Source organism: Grus americana, chromosome 1 (assembly GCF_028858705.1).
Source record: "Grus americana isolate bGruAme1 chromosome 1, bGruAme1.mat, whole genome shotgun sequence".
Taxonomy (NCBI): Eukaryota; Metazoa; Chordata; class Aves; order Gruiformes; family Gruidae; genus Grus; species Grus americana.
In genome coordinates this window covers 128,484,341-128,507,219 of record NC_072852.1, presented here as the reverse complement: position 1 = coordinate 128,507,219, position 22,879 = coordinate 128,484,341, and the positions used below count along the sequence as shown (strand labels likewise).

Here is a 22,879-nt window from a genome sequence, read left to right as displayed (position 1 = left end):
TGCACAAACTTTTCAAGTCAACTGCAGCTGCTGCCTGTGCCTTTAGAGCAGAAGCTGCCTGCACCATACACCGTGACAACTGAAGGGAGTAGAAGGGGAGTCTCTTGCAAAGCCGGGAGGGATTGTTACGGCCATCTAGCCTTCTCTATGGGTTGCAGCACATCGCTGAGCAAATTGATCTCTGAACTATAGCTTAAGTTCTAAGAAAAAATACCAGCCCTGGTTATAAAGTTTTAGAGTAATAGAGAATCCTTCATAATATTTGGTAAGTGGTTCATGTTTCATTACTCTCACTCTTGAAAATATGGATCTTATTACTAAACTGTATTTGTCTCATTTCAGATTTTGTAATTATGGGTTGCAACTAAATCCCTTGCTATCTATTACACACTAGCAGATAGGGCTGTTCACATCCCAACCAAGAAGCTAGCTGAAGCACTAACAAAAAAAAAGGGTATGTCAGAAGCATTGGGTAAGATGTCACACAAGAGATTACCAAGAGGCAGCAATGATGACAAAATACCATGAGTCTGGACAACTACCACTAATGGGAACTTACAGAAAGACAAATTTTAATAGCGTTTGTGGGGGCTGACTTACTGGCAATGTGTGTCACTAGGTAACATCTCATGTGCTTTAGTCAGTGCTATTAGCTTTTGCAATTCTATCATGGGTCTTGCAACACCAGCAGTTTTTCTTGAAGCACTAGTTACCAACATGTAGTAACGAAGGGGGATCAAGATCCCATTTTTTAAAGTTAATGAATATTCTTACTTGATGCAGGGTAAAGCTTTGAAAGCTAAAACAAGCCCCTTTGGGGCTGCGAACGTTTTTCAGCCGATGCCATGGCTATGGTGACTCAGTTTTGAACGCTTCCTCGGCGATATTCACTCTGAACAGAAAATTTCCAGCGGACATCCCGGCTTGGTACCTCCCGAGCGCTCATCCTCCGCGGCTGGATCCCGCCTCAGAGCGGCAGCGCCGGCAGCCGCACCGGGAAAGCCAGCCGGGCCCGCGAGGGGTTGTTTCTTTCCGCTCTCCCACATTACAAACGAAACAGGTTTCGCCGCGGGGAACGCAGCCGCAGGATACAAATGACCCCAGACTGGGGCCCCGGGACCTCGTTCAGCAGGCTCTGCCGGGAGCCCCGCACAGCCTGCCCAAGCCCCCTGCCAAGTGAGACGGACTTCCCTCAGGAAACACCTCAGATTTCCCGCGCCCCCCCTCACGCTAGCGGCTGGGAGGGCGGGGAAGGCAGACCGCTGCGCGCCACTTGTCACGTGATCGCCCCAACCGCTCCCGCCGCCCCTGCCCCACTTCCTGCGCTTCCCGGCCCCGCCCCCCGCCTCTCCGCCCCCGCCGCGCCCCGAGCGCTGGTTGGCCGCGGAGTGACAACGCGCGCGGCAGCGCCCCCCGCCCCGCCCCCCCGGCGGCTTCGCCCCGGCAGCCACGCGCCGCTGGCCGCGAGCTGCTAGGGCAGTTGTCAGTGCGGCTGTTACCCGCTCGCTGAGGGATCGTTGACGGGACCCAACGGGCGGCTGAGCGGGGCTCATGGCCGCGTCTGACCGGATGGTGCTGGGGCCACTGGTGGGCTCTATCGATCAGGGCACCAGCTCTACTCGCTTCCTGGTGAGCACATCGTGGGGCTTGGGGCGGCCCCGGGCGCTGAGGCGTGCCGGGGAGACAGGCGGCGGCCCCGCGGCCTGAGGGAGCCGCCGCTTCCCGCTCCTTCCCTCTGCCGCATCCTCGCGGGGTGCCTCCGGCCCCTGCTGTGCCCTTGGGGAAGGGCAGGGGGAGCAGGCCGTGCTGCCGCTGCCTCGGCTCCTGACTCCTGCCGTGGGCCGGCATCCCTCTGCCCCACGGCGAGCCGGGGCTGCCGCGCCGCGAGAAGAAGCGGGCGCCGGTGGACACGGGGGTGGCGGAGCCGCTGGCCGGCGGTGCCTCCCGGCGATCAGACCGCCGTCCCCTTCCCGCCGCGCTGGGGAACGAGCAGCGGTGTCCGTCCCGCGGAGAACGGGGTGAAGCGGGCCGGGCCGCGGTGCCAGCAGTGCCCGCCCGGGGCCCAGAGCAAGCCGGCGGCCAGCGTTTCTGGCTGCTGCTTGAGGGAGGCTGCAAAATCCTGCAGCTTCGAGCTGGCTGTGTTTTAAATCTGTCGAGTATCTCGCCCTGAATGAAATTAAATGGATAAGGAGCTCAGGCACTGGAGAAAGATTGGGTGAGTACAGTGACTGTGATTAGTTGCTGTTCAAACAATGCAATGACTCTGCTGTGTTCCCCTCTAAAACCTACTTGGGCCTGTTGGAGTGACTGCTGCAGTTCCCGATGCTACCACCCTAGTGTTAATACATCTTACGCACTGTAGGTATTCAGGTGACTGAACTTGTACACCTTATAAAAGATGGGCCTGTTTAAATACTGGATGAAGAGAGTTTGTTTAAGGTTGGGATGATTAATATATTAACTATATATATAAGCCCTTTAAGGATCCAGTTATTTCCATATTATACAATAGACAGTAACTAATGTTTTTGTTATATATGAAACTTACTATATAAACTTCTGGCTTGAAAATCTCTACAAATGTCCTGTCACCTACTCAGTAAGTCATGGTAATTTGACTTCGATCCCAGTGATAATTTCCACTGTGGAAGTGGAATAGAGGTAATGACTAGATACAAAATGTTGTCAGATGTGCACATTGTTGAACTGGGAAGATGAATGTTTTGGCTTGCCCTTGCTTTTTCCTTTTATTTTGTTAATGCTTCCCTCATGTGGAATTTTCTTTCATGAAGCAGGAGACTAGAATATCTTCTTGACCTGTGTTACCGTTATTACTCAATATCATGACCTTCATGGGATTGTCAAATGACAAAACACAGATCTGGGGGTGGAGAGAAACTCCAAACTGACAAATGACACCAGCGGGCTATCTTGAATGCCAGTGTGGTGGGTTGACCCTGGCTGGAGGCCAGATGCCCACCAGAGCCGCTCTATCACTTCCCCTCCTTCACTAAACAGGGGAGAAAAAGTATAACGAAAGGCTTGTGGGTCGAGATAAGGACAGGGAGAGATCACTCACTAATTGTTGTCACGAGCAAAACAGACTGAACTTAGAGAGGAAATTCATCTAATTTATTACTAAGCAAAACAGAGTAGAGGAATGAGAAATAAAATCAACTCTTAAAACACCTCCCCCCACCCCTCCCATCTTCCCGGGCTCAACTTCACTCCCAGCTTCAACCTCCTCCCCTCCCAGCAGCACAGGGGGATGGGGAATGGGGGTTACGGTCAGTTCATCACACGTTGTTTCTGCCGCTTCTTCATCCTCAGGGGGAGCACTCCTCTCATCGATCCCCTGCTCCAGTGTGGGGTCCCTCTCACAGGAGACAGTCCTTCATGAACTTCTCCAACGTGAGTCATTCATATGGGCTACAGTCCTTCACGAACTGCTCCAGCATGTGTCCCTTCCACAGGGTGCAGACCTTCAGGAGCAAACTGCTCCAGCGTGGGTCCCCCACAGGGTCACAAGTCCTGCCAGCAAACCTGCTCCAGTGTGGGCTCCTCTCTCCACGGGTCCACAGGTCCGGCCTGGAACTTGCTCCAGCGTGGGCTTCCCACGGGCCGCAGCCTCCTTCAGGTGCCTCCACCTGCTCCGGCGTGGGGTCCTCCACGGGCTGCAGGTGGAATCTCTACACCCCCTCATCCTTCCTCCATGGGCTGCAGGGGGACAGCCTGCTTCACCATGGTCTTCACCATGGGCTGCAGGGGGATCTCTGCTCCGGCGCCTGGAGCTCCTCCTCCCCCTCCATCTGCACTGACCTTGGTGTCTGCAGAGTTTCTTACATCTTCTCACTCCTCTCTCTGGCTGCAAAAGCTCCCTCTAACTTGTTTTTTCCCTTCTTAAATATATTATCACAGAGGCCTCGGCCAGCGGTGGGCCCGTCTTGGAGCCAGCTGGCATTGGCTCTGTCAGACACAGGGGAAGATTCTAGCATCTTCTCACAGAAACCACCGCTGTAGCCCCGCCCCCCACTACCAAAACCTTGCCACACAAACCCAATACAGGAAGTCAGGAGTCCTTTTCAGAAAAGAATTTGGAAAAGTTCCCTGTAACACCTGAAGACAAATTCTATCTGCTTCTGTATATGCCGAGTTAACTTTTTTCTTAGCATAAAAGGATAACACTAGTAGAACTAAAAGAGATACTGCAAGCTTTAAATTTATACTCAAGCTTTTTTTGCAAGCATTTTTACAAGATCTTCTAATAAGAAATTTCTTATACTAGATGCATTCAATGCTTTCTGTACAGTCAGGGTTCTTTTCTGTCTACATGAGTTATGTTTCCTCTGAGGATTCAGGTGCTCACACAAATAAATAAGAGGCCATAATTTTCTTTTTTTAAAAAAGTGTATTGTGTTGGTCACTCTTCAGTTCCTGTATCCTTCTCAGTTTCTGTCAATTTGTTTAAACTTGGCAGTGTGTTGAAACTATTATGATAATAAAGTTATGTGAATTTGAGCAAAAAAGATACATCACTGAATTAAATCATAACATGAGGTAGGGGCAAGAAGAGGGCAAAGTGTGCAGGGATCTGCTACAAGCCACATCAGTCATTCAGATAACACATATATCTGGGTAATTCTGTGCTGGAAAGAGATTGCCACAGTTAGAAGAGAGACTTTGCTTTGAAATATTCTAAGCCAAAATGTAATGTGGTGTTCTTTTTGCCTGGGTTCTTTCCTTGGCTCTCTTACTACCTCTCGATCTTTTGTTGTGTTAGTTGTTTTGCATACCTTTCTCACTGATCTCTCTACATTTTTTTTTTCCTCTAGTGCTTCCAACAATTTTCATCTTCACCATGTCACCAGTCAAAATCAAATTGTTGGTTACTTTGCACATGTCTGTTCAGTAGTACAGTGCAACTGTTGCGTAGTTTTTTAAGACGTAAGACACACAATTTTGACCAGGTTAAAGATGTCTGGGTGAAAAACTGGCTGGTCCTTTGAGGCCAAAGGGTAGTGTCAACAGTTCAGAGACTAAATTTACAATTACAGGTGGCCAATTTACAAGTGGTGTTCCACAGCTGTCAGTAGTGAGGGCTGATACCCCATAGTATTTTCATCAACAGCCTGGAGGATGGGTTGGAATGCCCTCTCAAGCTTGCAGATGACTACAGATCAGGGGGAGGAATTGACTGGAATTCCAGTTGGAGAAGGGGCCTGGCAGAAGTTTCATGAAGTTCAATGAAGTTTAGCTCTTGGGACAGAAGGCCAAGAAGTAGCTTGGTGAAAAATGACCTGGATTCCTGCTGAACAGCACGTTCAAGTGAGCAGTGTGTCCTTGTGGTGGTGAAGATTAACCACATTAAGAAAAGTGCAGACTGCGGATCAAGGGAAGTAATTATTGCCATTTGTGTGGCACTTAGGAGGCAGCATTGAGAACACTGTGTCTGGTTTTGGTCCCCCCCAGAGGAGGAGAGAGTCTGAAGAACTGGTTTTTGTCCAGCAGAGGGTCACTAACATGATCACTGTGCTGCAGCACAAGGCGTGCAAGGAGAGGTTGGGAGATCAGGGATTGGTTCATCACAGGGAAGTCTGAGGGGGGGTCTTCAGCTATCTAATCACAGTTTATAGAGAAGACAGAACCAGCCTTTTCTCAGACGTGCACAGGAAAACAAGGGGAATTTCAAATAGATGTAAGGAAGAAATGTTTCACTAGAGAGGCTCTGGATCAGGGCCTAGAAAGCCTGTGGAATTTCCATCCTTGCAGATACTCAACACCTGACAAGAAAAGGCTCTGAACACCACAGTCTAACTTTAAATTTAAGCTTACCTGAGCAATGGGTTGGTCTAGACAACCTCCAGAGATTCCTTCCAGAATTAATTATTCTGTGCATGGACACAAGTTTTAAGAGATTCTCCTGCTTATGTGAATGAGGCTATATGAGCATAGATGATAAAGAAACACCAGAAGCACTAGAACTTCAGTGCATTTCTGTTACTGTCACTCCTTATTTATTCTTGCCTCACACACAATGCACATACAATTTTAGCTTATGCTGCAGTTTTACCCTCTTTGCTGAGCTACTTGCTTTTGCAAAATAAGCTGTCATTATTTTTGAGATCTCAAATTTTCTGTTAGGTTGGGCTGAACCTGGATAACAGATTCAGAGTTACCAAGGAGAGTGCAGAGCTTTGAGTACCACTGCAATTGCTTAAGGCACATTTTCATAAAGATATCAAGCAAGAAAATAAATTGAGTGGGCTAAAGTGTACCCAGATGACTAAATTTTGGTCTAGATGTTTTGCCAAGTATTTTCATCAAACACTTGCATTGCTCATGTTCCATTTTATTTTATTCAAGAATCATACCATAAAAATCCATTGTAACTTCTTTTGCTAAAAGTCTTGGGATCAGGAGCTAATGGTCAGCTGAACCACTGCCTGATCTCTCTGACTGGGTAAAGTCTTTCTGCCATTTTATCCAGGAACAGCAAGAATCAAAATATTCAGTGAAGTACACATACAGTGAAGTACATACACAGTACTTGGAAGTTCTAGGTTTGTCAGTCAGCCACAGACAATTTCTTTTTCCATCTCAGTGGAATATTTATTTCTTCCTTTACTTCATTTCCAGAAGAAATATTCAAATAAAGCTATATCACACTGTAACCATTCTTTTCAGTAAACAAAACCTAGTTTTAGATAAGCAAAAACTTAGTACCCCTTGAGCTTACCCTTCAGAGGGGAATCCATTTCACCCCTCTACCGAAGTAACGTGATGTTTTGGGAAAAAGCAAAACTTGGATGTATAGCTAACAAGAAGGGTTAAAAATATTGCAAATACTTTAATTTTTCCTTAACTCTTACCTTTTATCACTTAAAATACATTGTAGTTTTGCTTTTTATTCCCACAATCATAAGCACCTCCTTGAGGGGGGAGGGAGATCTGTTCATGAGGAGCCTTCCGAGCAAGATAATTTCTAGGAGACTTGTTAAACTGTGCTTATTCGTAAATTCTGACTGCCTGCTAATCATGGTTAAATGGTAAAGGTGGAAATATTGTTCTTCTGCCGACCTTCCCTCAGATGGGTTTATTTCAATGCAATTTCAGAACTTCAGCTCTGAGCTTGTTTGCCTGCAAATCCATAGCTGTTCCAGCTTAACAAAAACTCAGGGAGATACAGCATTGGCTAACAGAAGTAGCTTTTCTACAGGCAGAGTTACTTCTAAAATCTATGTTTTCACTATTGTCTTTTTAGCTGTGTGTACGGGATTTGTGTGGCAAGGTTTTGGTAGCGGTGGGGCTGCAGGGGGCCTTCAGCCAGGGTCAGCCCACCACACTGTGCAGCTTCTTGCATCACTTCCATGAGCCTCATGTTTCTGTTTGTCTCATATTTCTTTTCATTCTTTGAAAACTGTTCCAACTGATTAATCTGAGCTCTTTTCCACTAAGATGATAAAGACTCAATGTAATGCCATGCAACTGTTTGCACCCCTTCATACGATGCCATGTATTATATTAGAGACGCCATAAAGAGCTTGAACTAAATGATCAGCCCTTGTGCTTGTCTGCTTGCTTACATACAGCATAGCTAAGATAGGTCTGTCTTCTCTCCTTCACTCTGAGATTCAAGGCTCAAACTCTAATTCTTTGTACGATAATTTGTTGGGAGTGAATGGAGGGTGTTATTTATTCCTTTTCTTTAATCTCAGCAGAGAATTCAGTACATATCTGGTGGTTTACACTGTCTTTCATCAAATCATCTCTGCTTAAGATAGCTCTACATGTCCAAATAGCCTAGATAATTCTTTTGTGAGTATTGTTGATGCATTAGTGCAAAACTGACTGATTTTTTTTTTTCCCTGTACAAAAAGTGAGAGATCGGTATCATAAACTGGAACCAGTTCTTAATGAATATGAAAGGAAGAAAAGCAGTGGCAGAAACACACTTCAAACCTGTTTCAACCTGAATGTATTGACCTTATCTGAATTACTCATACTTATTGTCACCTATTTCTTTTTGTCACCACTGTCAGAGAGAAAAAAGGACTGTTTGGGGTGGGTTTTTTTTTGGCAACTGGTGGTGTGTGTTTGTTTATTTGTTTGTTTGTTTGTTTGGGGGGGGGAGGAGGGAAGGAGGGGAGGTCCCAATATGTTCTATTTATTCCCTACTTTGTTAATGCTCTGCTAGCTTTAAATGTAATGACTCATTTATGTTTGGCATCCTTTCATGTATCAGAATTCTATTTATCACTGTAGAACATGGTATTGTTCTCAGTGAAACATTTTAATCCCTTGCCCTGAGGTGCAGGGAGTGTCTGCTGCTTTTGTTGAGGATATCAGAAGCTTGTGGTTTTGTTTGTGATGGATTAGGAGAGCGTGTTTACCTAGTTCTTCTCTATGGGCATGAAAAAAAATCTATGCATTTGTAGTGTTACTGCTTCTGTTGAGAATTTATTGCTGTTAGAACAGCTTGCTTAGTAGGAGGCAAAAAGCCTTGCTGTGCTAGAGCTTCACCCTTTATTATCTGCAGGTCACACGCTCCAGGTTCAATGAATGACCTGGTCTAATTGAATCTATATTTATTTCCTGCTAACAGTAGGAATCTTGATGCACTGCCTTCTGTTCCAAGGAATACTGGATGATGAATGATTACCAAATGATATTTAACATTGTTAGTAGGTCAGATACATACAGGTTCAATAAAAAGTGTTCTATCTTTATTATTAAAACTTAGTAAACGTTTCTATGCTTTTGACAGAAACGCAATTTCAAGTAAAAAAATCTTGCTGTATACATGTAAAACTTAATCTCTCCTATTAATGATGTTGCATAGCATTTTAAGACCCATATGCCATTATACTAGTTCCTTCCAAACATGTAGTAACGATAGAGCTTACCCTTTTATTAGGATAGTTTCATGTAAAGCCTCAGCTAGTAGATGAAACACAGATAAGTAAATCCGGTAAAAAGAATACAGTGGTGCTTTTTCTATGTAATCTTTCCAACTGATAACAGGAAAAGATGAACATGTACCTTTTTAAGACTTCTCTTCTGGGCAGTGGAGGGGAAAAATTAGGTTTTAGTATTTTCCAGAGAGGTTGTGCTGTTTCCATCCTTGGAGGTTTTCAAGACCTGCCTAGAAAAGGTCCTTGAGCAACCTGGTCTAATCTCATAGCTGACTCTGCTTTGAGCAGGAGGTTGTACGAGAGATCTCTCAAGGTCCCTTTCAACCTGAATTACTCAATGATTCTAATATATAACTGGAATGTTTCTAAACTTCAAAGTTTCACTCCAAAGATACACTTTAAGTTTTCAAAGAAACTGGGAGAATCAGAACTTCATCTGCTCTTCGTCAGAATTGTTCTAATAGTTTCAGAGTAAACTGTACCGAAATCAAGAGTTTATGGACTAAAAGCTTTAAGAGAAATTGCTAAAATTTGAGGAATGAGAAGAGAGCATTATGAAGGAAGTCTAGAAAAGATTCAGTTGTATCCTAGAGTGGATGGGTATAACTGGATTTTGTACCCTTAGCGCCAGAGTGGTTTTTAAATGTGACCCTCCTCCACTTGCCATAAAAAGGTAGAATGGTGTCCTACTAGCATGTTCTGTGGTTTACCTGAGTCTGCTGTTAGATTTTACTTTCTAGGTCCCTGAACATTCTTCAAGCAAAAGGTTCTGCACGGTGTTAATGAGAAAGAGCCATTTTAACAGCAACATCGTCTTTGCCCAGTCAGTTACGCTGGCTTACTCATTGTACAATTAAGTTGGATGTTTTAGTGGGTGTTGTCGTAGCTTGGCCACAGTAGATTACTTTTGGAAAGAGGCCACTGATGGCTAATGAAGATCATTGTATATTCTAGCTGAGCTTCCACTGCAAGGCAGAGCCTCTAACTTGTGAATAGCCGTAAGTGTAGTCCTCTGGATTCTCTACTCTGCTGTTTTTTATTGTAGTATATCCAAATCTAAGCCACTTTTCTGCATGTTTTTCTTTTTTTTAATGTATTGTGTTGCTGCAGTGATGTTTCTTTCTTGTCAAATTGTTCATGAGCTCTATATTTGTAGTTTGTTTTGAAACAAGCTGGGTTCTGCCTAGGTGCTTTTTCTTTCTTCACAGTTTGGTGATTTCTAAACTACATGTCATTGTCTGTCTCTTAAAAGTAAGCTAACCGAAGAAAAGGCATAGGACTGGCATTAGAGTATCAGAGCAGGAATGAAAGAAATGTTATTATGACTAACAGTGGGTATTTTACTGGAAAGCATGTTCTAAAATGCATCATTAGTTTAATTCCTACAACTTCCACAAGAAAAAATGTGGTTCTTTACCAATCCATGAAGAAAAAAAAAAAGCAGTTGTAATTGACAGCCAGGCTTACTAAAATATTCTTTGCTTACCTTTATTACAAAAATTCATATATCTGAATCCAGGTTATATGGATATTTGGGCTGATGATAGAAAATGACTATCAATTATCCCAGCATTGTATTTGTTCCAAAGAATAAATGTTAATTTATTGTTGTTTAAACTTCTGTGTTCATAGAAAATTCTGTTGTGTAATTTATTTGCAGGTTTTTAATGCGAAAACAGCAGAGCTTTTGAGTCACCATCAAGTTGAGATACAGCAGAAATTCCCTAAAGAGGGGTATGAATTTTCTGTGGGTTTTTTATTTGTGTACATTTTGGTAGAGCTTATGTATTTTTATCTATGAATGATCAAAACTGAAGTTGATTAATAATTATTAAAACCATGGTATCTGCTATAAAAGATTGTGTGGTAGGAAAAATGGCATAAAAAATCTTACATTGGGTGTCCAGTATGTGCTCTTGAGTTACATAAACTAAAAATACTTAATGTTTTACTCTGACCATTCATTAATGTATTGAAAGTTTAAACTTTAAAGTTTAAAACTGAAGTTTAAATGAGACTTAAGGTCTGAGTTAAAGTGGTAAAGCTGGTCATTTTTACAATTTAATCATTGTCTTCAGCTTAGTCCATAGAAATTGCTTAGTTTGTTCTCTGAGGTGTTTTTTTTGTTTTTGTTCTTAACTGACCTAGCATTTGCTGCCAAAGCGCTCTGTATACAATAAAACAAAATGAAATTTGTCATTTTCTGCAGATGGTTTTGTTGTGAAAATACAACTTACTGTTTAAAAAGGGTTTGAAATTCATTACACTTTTTCTAGATATGGAAAACATACTTTGTATTTATGATTCTGTCAAAATTCTCAGCTGGTTTTTCAGACTAGAATTTCTTTTTTTCCCTAAGTGTAATTTTTTGTCTTTTTATTAACTGGTGTTTACTGTTTGTTAAAGATGGGTGGAACAAGATCCAAAGGAAATACTGAAGTCTGTCCATGAATGTGTGGAAAGGACCTGTGAGAAGCTGCAACAACTGAACATAGACATCACTAACATAAAAGGTATTCCTAGTACTTAAGGGTAACCGAGGGCTTTAAGGTATTCATGGTTGAGCAAATCAGATTGTCTAGTTTTTAAGTCAATAGAAGGGTGGCAGCATGTGCGGGCCTCAAAGGAAATGTTAAATTGGAATTAAGAGCAGTTTGTTTGGGAGGAATAATGAGAAAATAAGTTCTTCATGTATATTAGCAATGCATAATCTACAAAGTAGGCTTAACCTAATCTTGCAAAATCACAGAGACATTTATATTAGGACTTACTGGGAAAAACTAGTTTCCCTGTCAGTGTTGTTGCTGTCTCAGTTTGTGGCCAAAAAAAAAAAAAAAAAAGACATTTAGTCACATAGGTTAAGCAGCAAAAGTTGAATCACGAATTTTTAGAAGTAATATTTCTAGATTATAACATGAAAAGTTGGAAACTTTTTATTTCCCATTTACTTTCCTCTTCTCCTTACCTGTTCCTCCCTCCTCTCCACCTCTCCCTTCCCTCCCTCACCCCCCAAAAGGGGAAAACAAACCTTCTGAAAAGGATACTTCTTTCTATTTTGTCCTGAAGCCATTGGAGTCAGCAATCAGAGAGAAACAACAGTGGTTTGGGACAAGACAACTGGAGAACCTCTTTATAATGCTATTGGTAACCATTATACTTTCTGAATATGTAATATCATAAAATGAGCGTGTTGTAGAAAAATGCTTTCCTAGTTTCCTGTGCAGATCTCATTGTGGCCTAGCCTACTCACTTCTTTGATTTTTTGGTATCTGTGTTATAAGCTGTGTGTTTCTATACACCAGCGCAATTAAAAAAATCCCTATTTTGTTAAAATTATGTAATAGTTAATAAATTGCTTTATGGGCTTTTAACAAAAAACAATGTTCTTGAGGGGTTTTGTACATCTCAGGCATGTAATGAAGCTCTGACTTACACCTAATCACTTTCTTTTAAATGAAGTAGTTTACTAAGTTTTCAGGATGCTTTTGATTTAACTTTAAATGAAAAATGTGTTAAGTAGGTTTGATGAATACTTATTGATTTGGAGTTTTATTTTTAACTTAGCTTGGCTTTTCAGATTATGTCAGCCGAGAAACGGTAATTGTCTAGATTTGCTCTTATAGGTCATGTCAAGTGCCAGATTTAGTTTAGCGTAGTATCACTGAAAAATCAGGACTTTTCTGTATTCAAATATATATTATTTACAGCTTTATCTTAAGCCCAGCTGTACCTTGATAATTCTGACATAGCAGTTCAGTTCAAAGTTTTCATAGCATTAGTAAATAATCAACCTCCTATTTGTTTTAACCTTCTAGTTTAACGACAGTCATCTGCTATAAACAAAGTAGTATTAGTCATTTGCTTATGCTCTGGTAGAGGAAAGTGTATATCCTATTATGTGGAAAATCCTGTTTGATTTCTCAAATCGTTTGTTCTTCTAAATCAAATGAGTTTAATCATTTTTAATTTTTGCAACAGTGCATTAAAAATACAATGGCAATACAATATTCTTTCAACTACATGAAAAGCTAAAAATAAAGACAGGAATTTACTGGCAAGAGCTCTAGTTTTGTAGAAGAAGCTTGTACATGTCACTTTTTGTGTATTAAATCAGTTGATCAGTTAATTTTGTGGTTTTAGTGTGGCTTGACCTGAGAACCCAGTCAACAGTTGAACGACTTCTTAAAAGAATTCCAGGAAAAAACAAAGCCTTTTTTAAGGTAAGAGATATTCCACAACATTTAAATAGTAGCTGAATTCTTATTGTTACAGTATATAATGTTTTGGAGATGTGCACTTAAAATTCCCCAGAACAAAGTAAGTCAGTTGTAGCTTCAAAAATATTCTTCAAAATAAGTGGTTAACACTCCTTACGTATCTCTCTAGAGAATTTAAATGAGTAATTGTTAGTGAGACTTAATCATTTGCTACCTATCCAATAATAAGTAAACATCACACACAAAAATTAAGAGCAAGTAGAAACAAACTGTGATTTTTAAGTTCTAGTAGAATACAAATTCCATCTTTCCTGTGTCGTGCTGCTCATTTCTGTTGTCATTACAAAAATAACAAAATGTTGTCTAGTCATATGGAGATATCCTAGATAAGACAGGACTTCTGCAAACAACTATTTCCACGTAAATGGTCTTTGAACTGCATTTAGATCAGCTTTGATCTTTGTCCATTAATGCACCAGTCATTTGTTTTTGATATTTTCAGACTTGTGTATTGTATGCTTACTTAAGTAACAAGCTTGTGTAATTTCTCTGAGTTTTGTCTTTGGTTTTTCCACTTATTGTCACCATTTATGATATATATAACTATGGTATTAATGAAAAAGGTACTTGCATGGTCTTTAAATTATTATAATTTTTCATTTTATTTTACAGTTTAGGACTGGTCTTCCACTTAGCACTTATTTTAGTGCAGTGAAACTTCGATGGCTTTTGGATAATGTGGAAGAGATTAGGCAAGCTGTTGATGATGGAAGAGCTATGTTTGGGACTATTGATTCGTGGCTTATATGGGTATGTATTTGTGAGTTTATTCTCACTCTTTTTAAAATGAATTTCCATATCATGCAAATTTCTGTGCAAAGTACTGTGACACATGATGCTCACTGATCCCACAGTGATGTCAATACAAACCACTAGAGAAATTCCATTAAAATTCCTTACAAGATGAACTTTTACTGTTCCTGTATCGCTTTTTTTTTTTTAAGATGCTTATGTGTAGTTTACCATGTATGCGTTGCTATAAAATTTTGCTCATGCTTTTGGAAAAACAGTGGACTTTAGAAAAGTTTATTAGCCGCCTTTGCAATATAAGAATCCAGGAGGTACTGCTGTAGCCTTATTACCTCTGTCATGTCTTTGTTTCCACTATATCGGGTCTATCTCTTTAGTTCTTTAGTTGTTGCAGAACTGTCAGAGTTCTCAGTCCCAAGCTGAAAGTTTTGTGAAGGTAGAAAATTTTTTTTGTGATTTTATGAAGTAAACCTATATCTTTTCTTGGCAAATACTGTTGATATTTTTTTTGTTCAGAGTTTGACAGGTGGAAAGAATGGAGGTGTTCACTGTACAGATGTAACCAATGCCAGTAGAACAATGTTATTCAACATTCATTCCTTGGAATGGGATCCTGAGCTCTGCCAGTAAGCTCAGTTTTTCAGTAATACTGTTATTTAATTAGATTCTATAAGTGATGTGTAAAGAAACTCATTTAATAGTAAGAATCTCTTATGTAGACTAAGATCAGCAATTACTGTTGTATTTACTGTTAACATTAACAATTAAGATTCATTGTTCTGCAGATGTCCAAATTACCACTGTCTGGATTAAGGTGGAAGACTGGTTCATGGAAACAATGACATTTAATAGTTTTTTTTAATTAAATCAAAATTAATACAAATTTAATCAAATTTGTAAGGCACTTACAATGTTAGTATTTCTAAAATTTAAATTTATTAATAACAGTATTATAAAGATATTGTTGGAAGAGGAATGGCTTCCCATATGAAAGTGTTGGATATGTCTTCAAAATATTCAAATATATGCTGTTTTACTCTGTAATTCAGTGTCACATACTGTAACAAGTGGAAAAACACAATGATGGATTAAACCCTAGAAATCAAAGTTCTTTTTATAGTTTTTTTTTCTTTACAGCTTAAACTTATTTAAGAAAATAAATGCAAAATGCTTTTTGATTTAGCACTGACCATATATAAAAATTATTTTGTTTTGTGTTCAGGTTCTTTGATATTCCTATGGAAATACTTCCAAAAGTACGAAGCTCCTCTGAGATTTATGGCTTGATGGTATGTTTTCTTGTGTGTGAAGCTAATTTTGTAAAGATATAACTATATCAATATAGAACTGACAGAATTTCAATAGATTAAGACTAATGGCTTTTTCTAGATCAGTATTGTTTGATTTATGATTAGTATGTCATTATCTACTGTTGTATAGTATTACATGAAGTTGAATATCTGTTGTTTTCTCTTTTAAGTCTCAAAGAGACAAAACAAGATGGAAGAGGTTTTTAATAAGGTTAAAAATTGATTTTTTTATTACAATTACTTATCCATTTAGAAACTACCCATCAGAATGGAATGTATAATCAGTAGATTAAAAGAATGAGATTGCTGTTAAAAGAGCACAATATTTTTACTTCGTGTACAATTGAAAAGAATAGATGAAAGTTGCTATGGAAGTCTTCATGATCTAAGAATTGACGAGATGTGTAATGTCCTATTTCCACATAATTGAAGGCGAGATTAGTCAGTGTCTGTGAACTGGAAAATCGTAAGTGACACCTTAGATTGCCTTCTTTTTGAAAAATAAACTCCTCGTGCTGTGTATGTTTATGTAGCACTCAGTAAAAAAAATATTTTGGAATATTGTGATGTCTTTTTAATCACACTGTTCCAGCGCAGCTGTGAATATTACTTAGAAATAAATCAGTAATTATTATCATGGGGCTGAGGTTTCCAGTTTACTTTGATGCAGCACCAACTCTTCTGATACAGTGGCATCTAATTTATTCTTAAAAGCTTTAGAATTGGATAAACTGGATGTTGTGATTTTGCATTCTTTTTCCTGGTAGTTTGCCCTGTTGTTTACTAAGAACATACAGGTATTTTGTAATTAAGATAAGTTATGAGATTTTTATTTAAAATATAACTCTAACTTGCCTGAAATGTAAGTATTTTTGCTAATCTGTTAATGGAAATGCCATTAGAAGGCTTTGCTGACTTTTATTAATGTGAAGGTCAGATGAGAGTGAGTTGTATTAAGCTGAATGAGCAAGGTAAATGGAAAAAGATACTACCTGGCAACTGAAACAGAATAGCTGGTCACTTCAAATGTCAACTTTTGTTTCTCTTCCCCTTTCCTTCCATTTTGTTTCTTTTTCTTTCTTTTGCTGACTGTAGAAAATCTGTCCTAGCCTGGTGAGTAGAGGCTTCCGTTAGGCTTATCCATTCTCTTCAGATGCTGTGCATTTCCATTGATTTAAGGATTAGTAAAAGCAGACTTTCTAGACCAATAAATTTGGCAGGTATTTCCAAATTTGAGATATTACAATTAGAGTTCATGCCAAAGTTGTTTTTAAAATGTAATCTTGATGTATGTGTTTGCCCTAATTTGCAGGCTCTTGAATATTTCTTTTTATAGTGAAGTAAAAAAATACAGTTACTGGCTAATAAATGTTGGCTGTCTCATTTTATAAATGAGAAAAGTGAGACATTCTGTTTACAAATATTCATTCTATTATAGTGAAACATCAGATTCATGCAGGGATTTCTTAGTGCATTTATAAACTCATTTACCTTAAATCCAGTTAATTAAAATGAAAATTAAAGAAAAAACGTTCAGATTGGAAATGCACTTGCATGGCTTCACTGAATATGCATTTTCACAATTGCACAAAGAAATAATTTAAAGAAAGAAGTAAAAATAGTCAGGATATAAATTTCTTATGGTACTTATTAGAAGAATGCAACTGAAAAACTACATGGTAGTGTTTGGAAGAAATTCTATGTGAGACATAAAATGCTATATCTTAACATGAGGCATCTGTCTTTGCTTAGTGTGTCATCACAATCACTTTTCTTCTAGTCGCTTTACCATTTTTACACTTTTGCATTTTACACTTGACACTGACTGCAAAGGTTACACTGAACCTAATTTTCTGTACACTACGATTTCAACAAAATTTATGTTAAAAACTATTGAGGTGACATAAAGTATAGCTCTGAATTTCCTGCTCTCTATTTTATAGTGGTTTAAGTGTGAGCTAAAGTCTAATGCATTAAGCTGAAGTCTAATGTACACCTGAACCGAACCATGTTGCTTATGTGACCCTTCTTTGTTTTCCTTTGAGCATTAGAAGTTTAGCTTCTTTTTCATTGCCTTAAATTATAGTCGTGGAAAACTAATTTAGAGCTTTTTTCCCTCCCTCTTTTTGCAAATCAGAAATCTGGAGCTTTGACAGGTGTACCAATTTCTGGGGTAAGTCCTACTTCAACTCAGATTGTGGCATGAGAACCTGATACTGCATGAATGTATCTTCACTGGAAAAAGCTTTAAGATGAGTGAATCCTGCTACAAATAAAAATGATGGTTTTTTACTTCATGTTAAACATGAAGTAAACTTTGGAAGTTGAATTATTAACTGACTGGATTCTTCATTATTAAGTTAAGGACTGGCTGTGGAAATACGGCTGACAGCTTTAATGCACATATGTAGTGTTGTTGGAAACTTAGGAGTAACATTACAAACTGGAAGCACGCTCTGCTTTATATATAAAAGGAGTTCAGTATATACATAAGCCAGGAATGTTGGGTGGATTTTCAGCTTTCTTCCAATACAACATGCATAAAGATACTAAATTTTAATTTTGGTTTCTTTGAATTGTTCGCAATAAGTAGCACAACACATTTCATTTGCAGTTCTTACAAAGGAAAAAGTAGTAAAAAGCACAGGTTGTCTCTATAGATTTTTCCTCACTTTCAATTACCTGCGTGCTCCTAATAGACTTGAGCTATAGTTAAATATATCTGTTCATGTTACTTTTTCATGTATGTGATTCATGCGCAGACATTTGCTAAAATAAAAATAAATCTCTCTCTCTCTCTCTTTTCAGTGCTTGGGTGACCAATCTGCTGCTCTTGTTGGGCAAATGTGTTTTCAAGATGGGCAGGCAAAAAATACGTAAGTTATTATGAAAGTTGTAAGATAAACACAGTGTTCTGTTTGAATTTAGTATTATGTTCTCTTTCAAGCTAACTGCCAAGTGCTTCTGTAGTTACTGCATAACTACAGCTCTACCTTTTGACTATGTTGACCTACAAAGTACACAGCATCCTAACTTGTATATAAAATAGTGAAGACATTAAAGTTACATGATTATTGAGATATATTTTGGAACAAAGTCACTGTGAGGAAGTATCTGTGTGACAGGAGTTTTTTAGTTTTTAAATTCTCAAAAACACAGAGTAAAACAGTTGCAGTATCATTTAAATTGTGACCTAAAGTTAAAGAAATACAGGCTGTGTGAGTTAGATCGCACAGATTTGAATGACAAAAAATCCACAGCATTACTAGATGAGAAAGGTTTATTTCAGTTGCAGTGCTTTGTTTTGCTCCTGTGTCTAGCTCAGCGTGGAGAATTTTACATTTTGGTTTTTTTCTATTTCTCAGCCTCCTAGTGTGCCTTGTTTAAAATAGCCGATCAGTTAAATCAGGCAACTGGTGTAATCAAACATTCATGTGAGGAAAAGCTCTCTGCCTAAATGACTTACTGTTCCATTTACAACCATGTGCTTAACTGAGCATGTAGGTATATACACAGTATGGGTCTTTCACAGATTTAATTACACATTAATCTATACTTGTTGCTAATTAACCTTCACTTTATATTTTTATTTATACAAAAATTTAATGGTTAGTGGCCTTCTATTTTAGTAAAGCGAGCATGGTTCTAAGTAATATTGTCACAAAATATTTTTATAACACAAAAGACATTTTGAAAAACAAACAAACAAAAAAACCAAACAAACAAAAAAACAACAGCTAAACCAAAAGGTAAAAGTGAGATATTTTTTAATCTATTTGTGTTACTGCTTTACCTGTTTTCTCTCCAAATATAACTGAAGACTATCTCAGTACTATTTTAAGCTATTAATTTTCAGGGTATTAAAAAGGTAGGGAACTCATAATTTCTTAGAATAAATTAGAATGGATTGTAAGTATTTTGTGCTGCTTTTATTAAACTGTGTCCTTATGTGTATGTGTGTGCACACATATATGTGATGTGGTCTTCGAATGAGAAAAATGCCATTTTTAGAAATTTTTGAACTAAATATGTTTAAAGAAAACCCTCTGTGTGACAGGAACAAAGGTTCCTAAATTTTCCCCTTTAAAAGCTTGAATTTAATATTGTGAAATATTTATTTTATAAAGTAGCTTTCATAATCAGCTTAAATTGAAGTAGGTAAACACTGCCACCAAAGAGAATTCACACTTAGTTTTCAGCCATATCTGCTCCTTGAACAAGTATTATACAAGAAACAGCCAGAGAGAGAGGCGTGGGACTAGATTTTTCAGCTGCAGGCTGCATTTAAAACAACTTTTTGAGGATGGTTTTATCATCAGCTAATGGTAACATAACCTTCAAGGGGCAAAAAGTCGTGTCTTGATTCTCCACAGGGGAGTCATGGATTCATGAACTGCAGTAACAGGTTATCCTTTAAACATCCTGGTTTTAACTTTCCTTTGCTTTCATGCTAGGTATGGAACAGGATGTTTCTTGCTGTGCAATACAGGTCAGAAGGTCAGTTATATTTGTCAGTTGTTCACTTTTTTTTTTAACAATCTTTATTTAAAGTTCTTGCATACAACTATATATTATATATTTCTTAAACTTATTAACAGTTACATTGCCAGAGGTAAGGAAAAGCGCATACTGAAATCTGAAAGAAAGGAAAGTAATAACTTGTTCAAGGTGTTTCAGTAAGACTCCATTTCATAGCTCCTTAAGTTTCCAAAAAGAACTTTTCATAGCAAGTTTCTTGCTCTTTCCTTGTATATGTTTCTTAACCTTACCTAGAAGTGCCGAGTTGTGTTACTTAACCACGTGCTTTTCTCCTTGTCTTGGCTATTTTATTTCTGCCCTTCATTTTCTCCCATTGTTTCTTTGTAGTTGTAATTGAATAAATAATGCAAAGCTTTGGCTTCCTTCTCATTCACATCTCCTTCTAAAGACCCCCAATTCTTTGCTATAAGGAGGCTGGAACGATCTGAGGCAGCTTGTAGAAACGAGAATCAAGACCAGTGATCTGAGGGTTCTATCTTAGGTGTTTATTTAGAGTGACTGATAATTTACTTTGTTTAAACATTTCATCTTTCTTTTTTTTTTCCAGTGAAGGTTTTGTCTCTTGTTTATTATACTTTGAGTGTTTTTATTTAAATATTTTCTACCTCTGTTCATGCTTTACCTTTTCTTTCCCCTTTCCCTGTTTAGTCTGTGTTTTCTGAGCATGGTCTTCTAACCACAATAGCTTACAAACTGGGCAGAGACAAGCCTGTTTTTTATGCACTAGAGGTAAGTCCAGTAATTTCTTCCTTTTTGTAGGGATACATGTTCTTATTTACTTGTTTTCTAGTATCCTTATGTTGTCTTCAGTTGCATGGAAGTCAAAATAGTTTTATGTTACAGCTTGTGTGCCTCGAGGCTTATGTGTGGTTTTGGTTATCCTTATCTCCAATCTATATCACATAATCCAATGAAAATATTTCTATGTTGCATCATTTATATTTTCAGGTCATGATGGCTAAAACATTTTTCTGTTACACAGTCTTTCAAATCTTTCATAAATGTTATAAATAAATAAAACAATTTTTTAATACTAAAATTTGGTTTAAAAAAGAGGGGAAAAAGTACTAATGTTTCAGTTATCCTCTCATAATAAAAGTCATAACTAAATTTCTTTGGTTGTTGTTTCATTCTAATGGATTTTACCTGTAACACTTAAAAAACTGAATCAAATTTCTGCGACAAGAATCCTCTAACAATTGAGCTTTTTTTACCTACTAAGACTTAGGTGCCTACTTCCAGAATTTACTTCCTCAGTAAGGAGGGCATCCAAATTCTGTAGAAAATTAGATTTTTACTTAACTTCAGGGTTCATTGTTCTAAAGCTCTGCTTCTGAAGCACAGATCAGCTGAGCACCTATTTGGCACCACGCCTTCATCAAGAATAACAGAATAATTATTCTTCCATCTATGTTGCTTAGTGGGCTTGATGTAATAGTTATTCTCAAAACACGCATACTGAATTCTCTGCTGCCATTGAGCTTTTGTAGATAGCCTGTGTTTTCCATGTGAAACAGATGAAGACAAACCACAGGATTTTCGTCACTGGGAGAATAGTTTGTGGCTTACAGTACTTTACTAGGATGTGGGAGGCTGTGTTCATTTCCTTTTTCTTCCCTAAGGAAAGTTGATCTTGCATTTGCCATGTTCTGGCAAACTTTGGGGCTTTCATTTTGTGCGGGTGTGCGAGAAGTTTGTTTTATTTTTAACCCACGTTCATACAGCAAGAACTGGAAGCATCTTGAGAGTGATTTGTGTTTCTGCATGCTAAAACACATGCATGTGTACTTTGCTTCTTCCTTATCTCCAAGTCTTTAATGATATTGTCTGAAGAAATGGCTTCAACAGAAGATATCAAGTGTCCTTTCTCCTATATCCATCTACAATCTGCTGGTTAAGACACTTTCCAGAGAGACAAAAAATGTGCGTTCAGCCTTTTAATCAAACCCATATCTTGTGACAGCTAGTTGGTTAGAAAACACCCCCTGCTCCTTCTAGCAATGGCTTTGAATGAAAATATAATGCTGCTCCCATTTTACTTGAAGCTTAGTCTAGTAGACCTGAGACTGTCTTGTAGAGAATTCCATTTGGACTTTGGAATGAGATGGGAGCCATGTCATTCATTTATGATATGATGGAACCATTCAGGGCCATTTGCTGAGGCAACAGAGCAATTTTGCTGGCAAATGCAAACACCTGAATTTTCTGTCTGTCTGTATTTAGACTCTAGACATAATCAATCTTTTTTTTAAATCAAAGCATAAAAATCTTAAGTTAGCAGCAAAAGAAGTTTGAGGCTACTGGACCTTGTAACTTTGTATGCAGGAGAAGACCTAAATTAGAGACAAGAAGGCTGCTTAGGAAATGTCATGGTAACTCCTCGCCCATGGGAAAAAATCGTGCAATATGCACCTTTTCTACATGAAGCCTGTGTAACAGGCTGCCATTTTTACATGCCAGTCTCCAGCTGCCAAGAGACTTGTGGTTTGGTTGTGAGCGTTCTTGGGAGTGCTTTAAGCTGTGACTGTGAGCCTGCAATTGGAGACTGCAGCTACCCCTCCTCTCCAGTCTTGTAAAAAGGCACACAAAGCTACCAGTTGTTGTCTCCTAATGCCGTAGTGATTTTGTTTCCTTCAGGGATCTGTTGCAATTGCTGGTGCTGTTGTTCGTTGGCTGAGGGACAATCTAGGTATCGTTAAGACTTCGCAGGAAGTTGGTGAGTATTTGCAATTTGGAGCTGTTCGGTTTTTTAAGTTTTCTTTTCCAATGTCTTGATGTCTCTAATGTTGAATGAAAGCTCAAAATATTCAAGTAAAGAGAAGCTGGAAGACGTATATATTTTGTTGTTTGAACAATTCGTTTTGCATCCATGAAATCACTGTTAATTGACAGATGTATTTCATAGAGCATATCAATACAGTCTTTGAAACCGTTTGCCAGCTTTGTTCTATTGCAGTCTGTACTTTTTAGTAGTTTCTGCGGCAAACTGATATTCAGGAAGATACTATGCTTACAGTATATTTCCTGGTTTCATACAATATTGACTTTTCCAGAGCCAAGAGTATTTAAGTCTCTATTACAGAAACAAGAG

The 22,879-nt window shown here is 38.6% G+C and overlaps 1 protein-coding gene across 10 annotated transcripts in view; it reads left to right on the top strand.

Annotated features, from left to right (window-relative positions):
* The first annotated feature begins 1,417 nt into the window (after positions 1-1,417).
* The window catches only part of GK (glycerol kinase), a 38,011-nt gene continuing 16,549 nt past the window's right edge, over positions 1,418-22,879 (top strand). For 4 of the 10 annotated variants that reach the window (XM_054809552.1, XM_054809512.1, XM_054809542.1 and 1 more), the window contains exons 1-14: positions 1,431-1,629; positions 10,573-10,646; positions 11,319-11,425; positions 11,979-12,056; positions 13,053-13,132; positions 13,802-13,939; positions 14,456-14,565; positions 15,162-15,228; positions 16,345-16,362; positions 17,387-17,422; positions 18,058-18,125; positions 19,704-19,746; positions 20,437-20,517; positions 22,426-22,504. In XM_054809552.1, coding sequence (XP_054665527.1) covers positions 1,552-1,629; positions 10,573-10,646; positions 11,319-11,425; positions 11,979-12,056; positions 13,053-13,132; positions 13,802-13,939; positions 14,456-14,565; positions 15,162-15,228; positions 16,345-16,362; positions 17,387-17,422; positions 18,058-18,125; positions 19,704-19,746; positions 20,437-20,517; positions 22,426-22,504 — 1,057 coding nt within the window. In that variant the 5' untranslated portion in view covers positions 1,431-1,551. Of the gene's footprint in view, positions 1,630-10,572; positions 10,647-11,318; positions 11,426-11,978; positions 12,057-13,052; positions 13,133-13,801; positions 13,940-14,455; positions 14,566-15,161; positions 15,229-16,344; positions 16,363-17,386; positions 17,423-18,057; positions 18,126-19,703; positions 19,747-20,436; positions 20,518-22,425; positions 22,505-22,879 lie in introns of all 10 variants that reach the window. The other 6 variants (XM_054809475.1, XM_054809484.1, XM_054809494.1 and 3 more) reach the window with 5 other exon arrangements.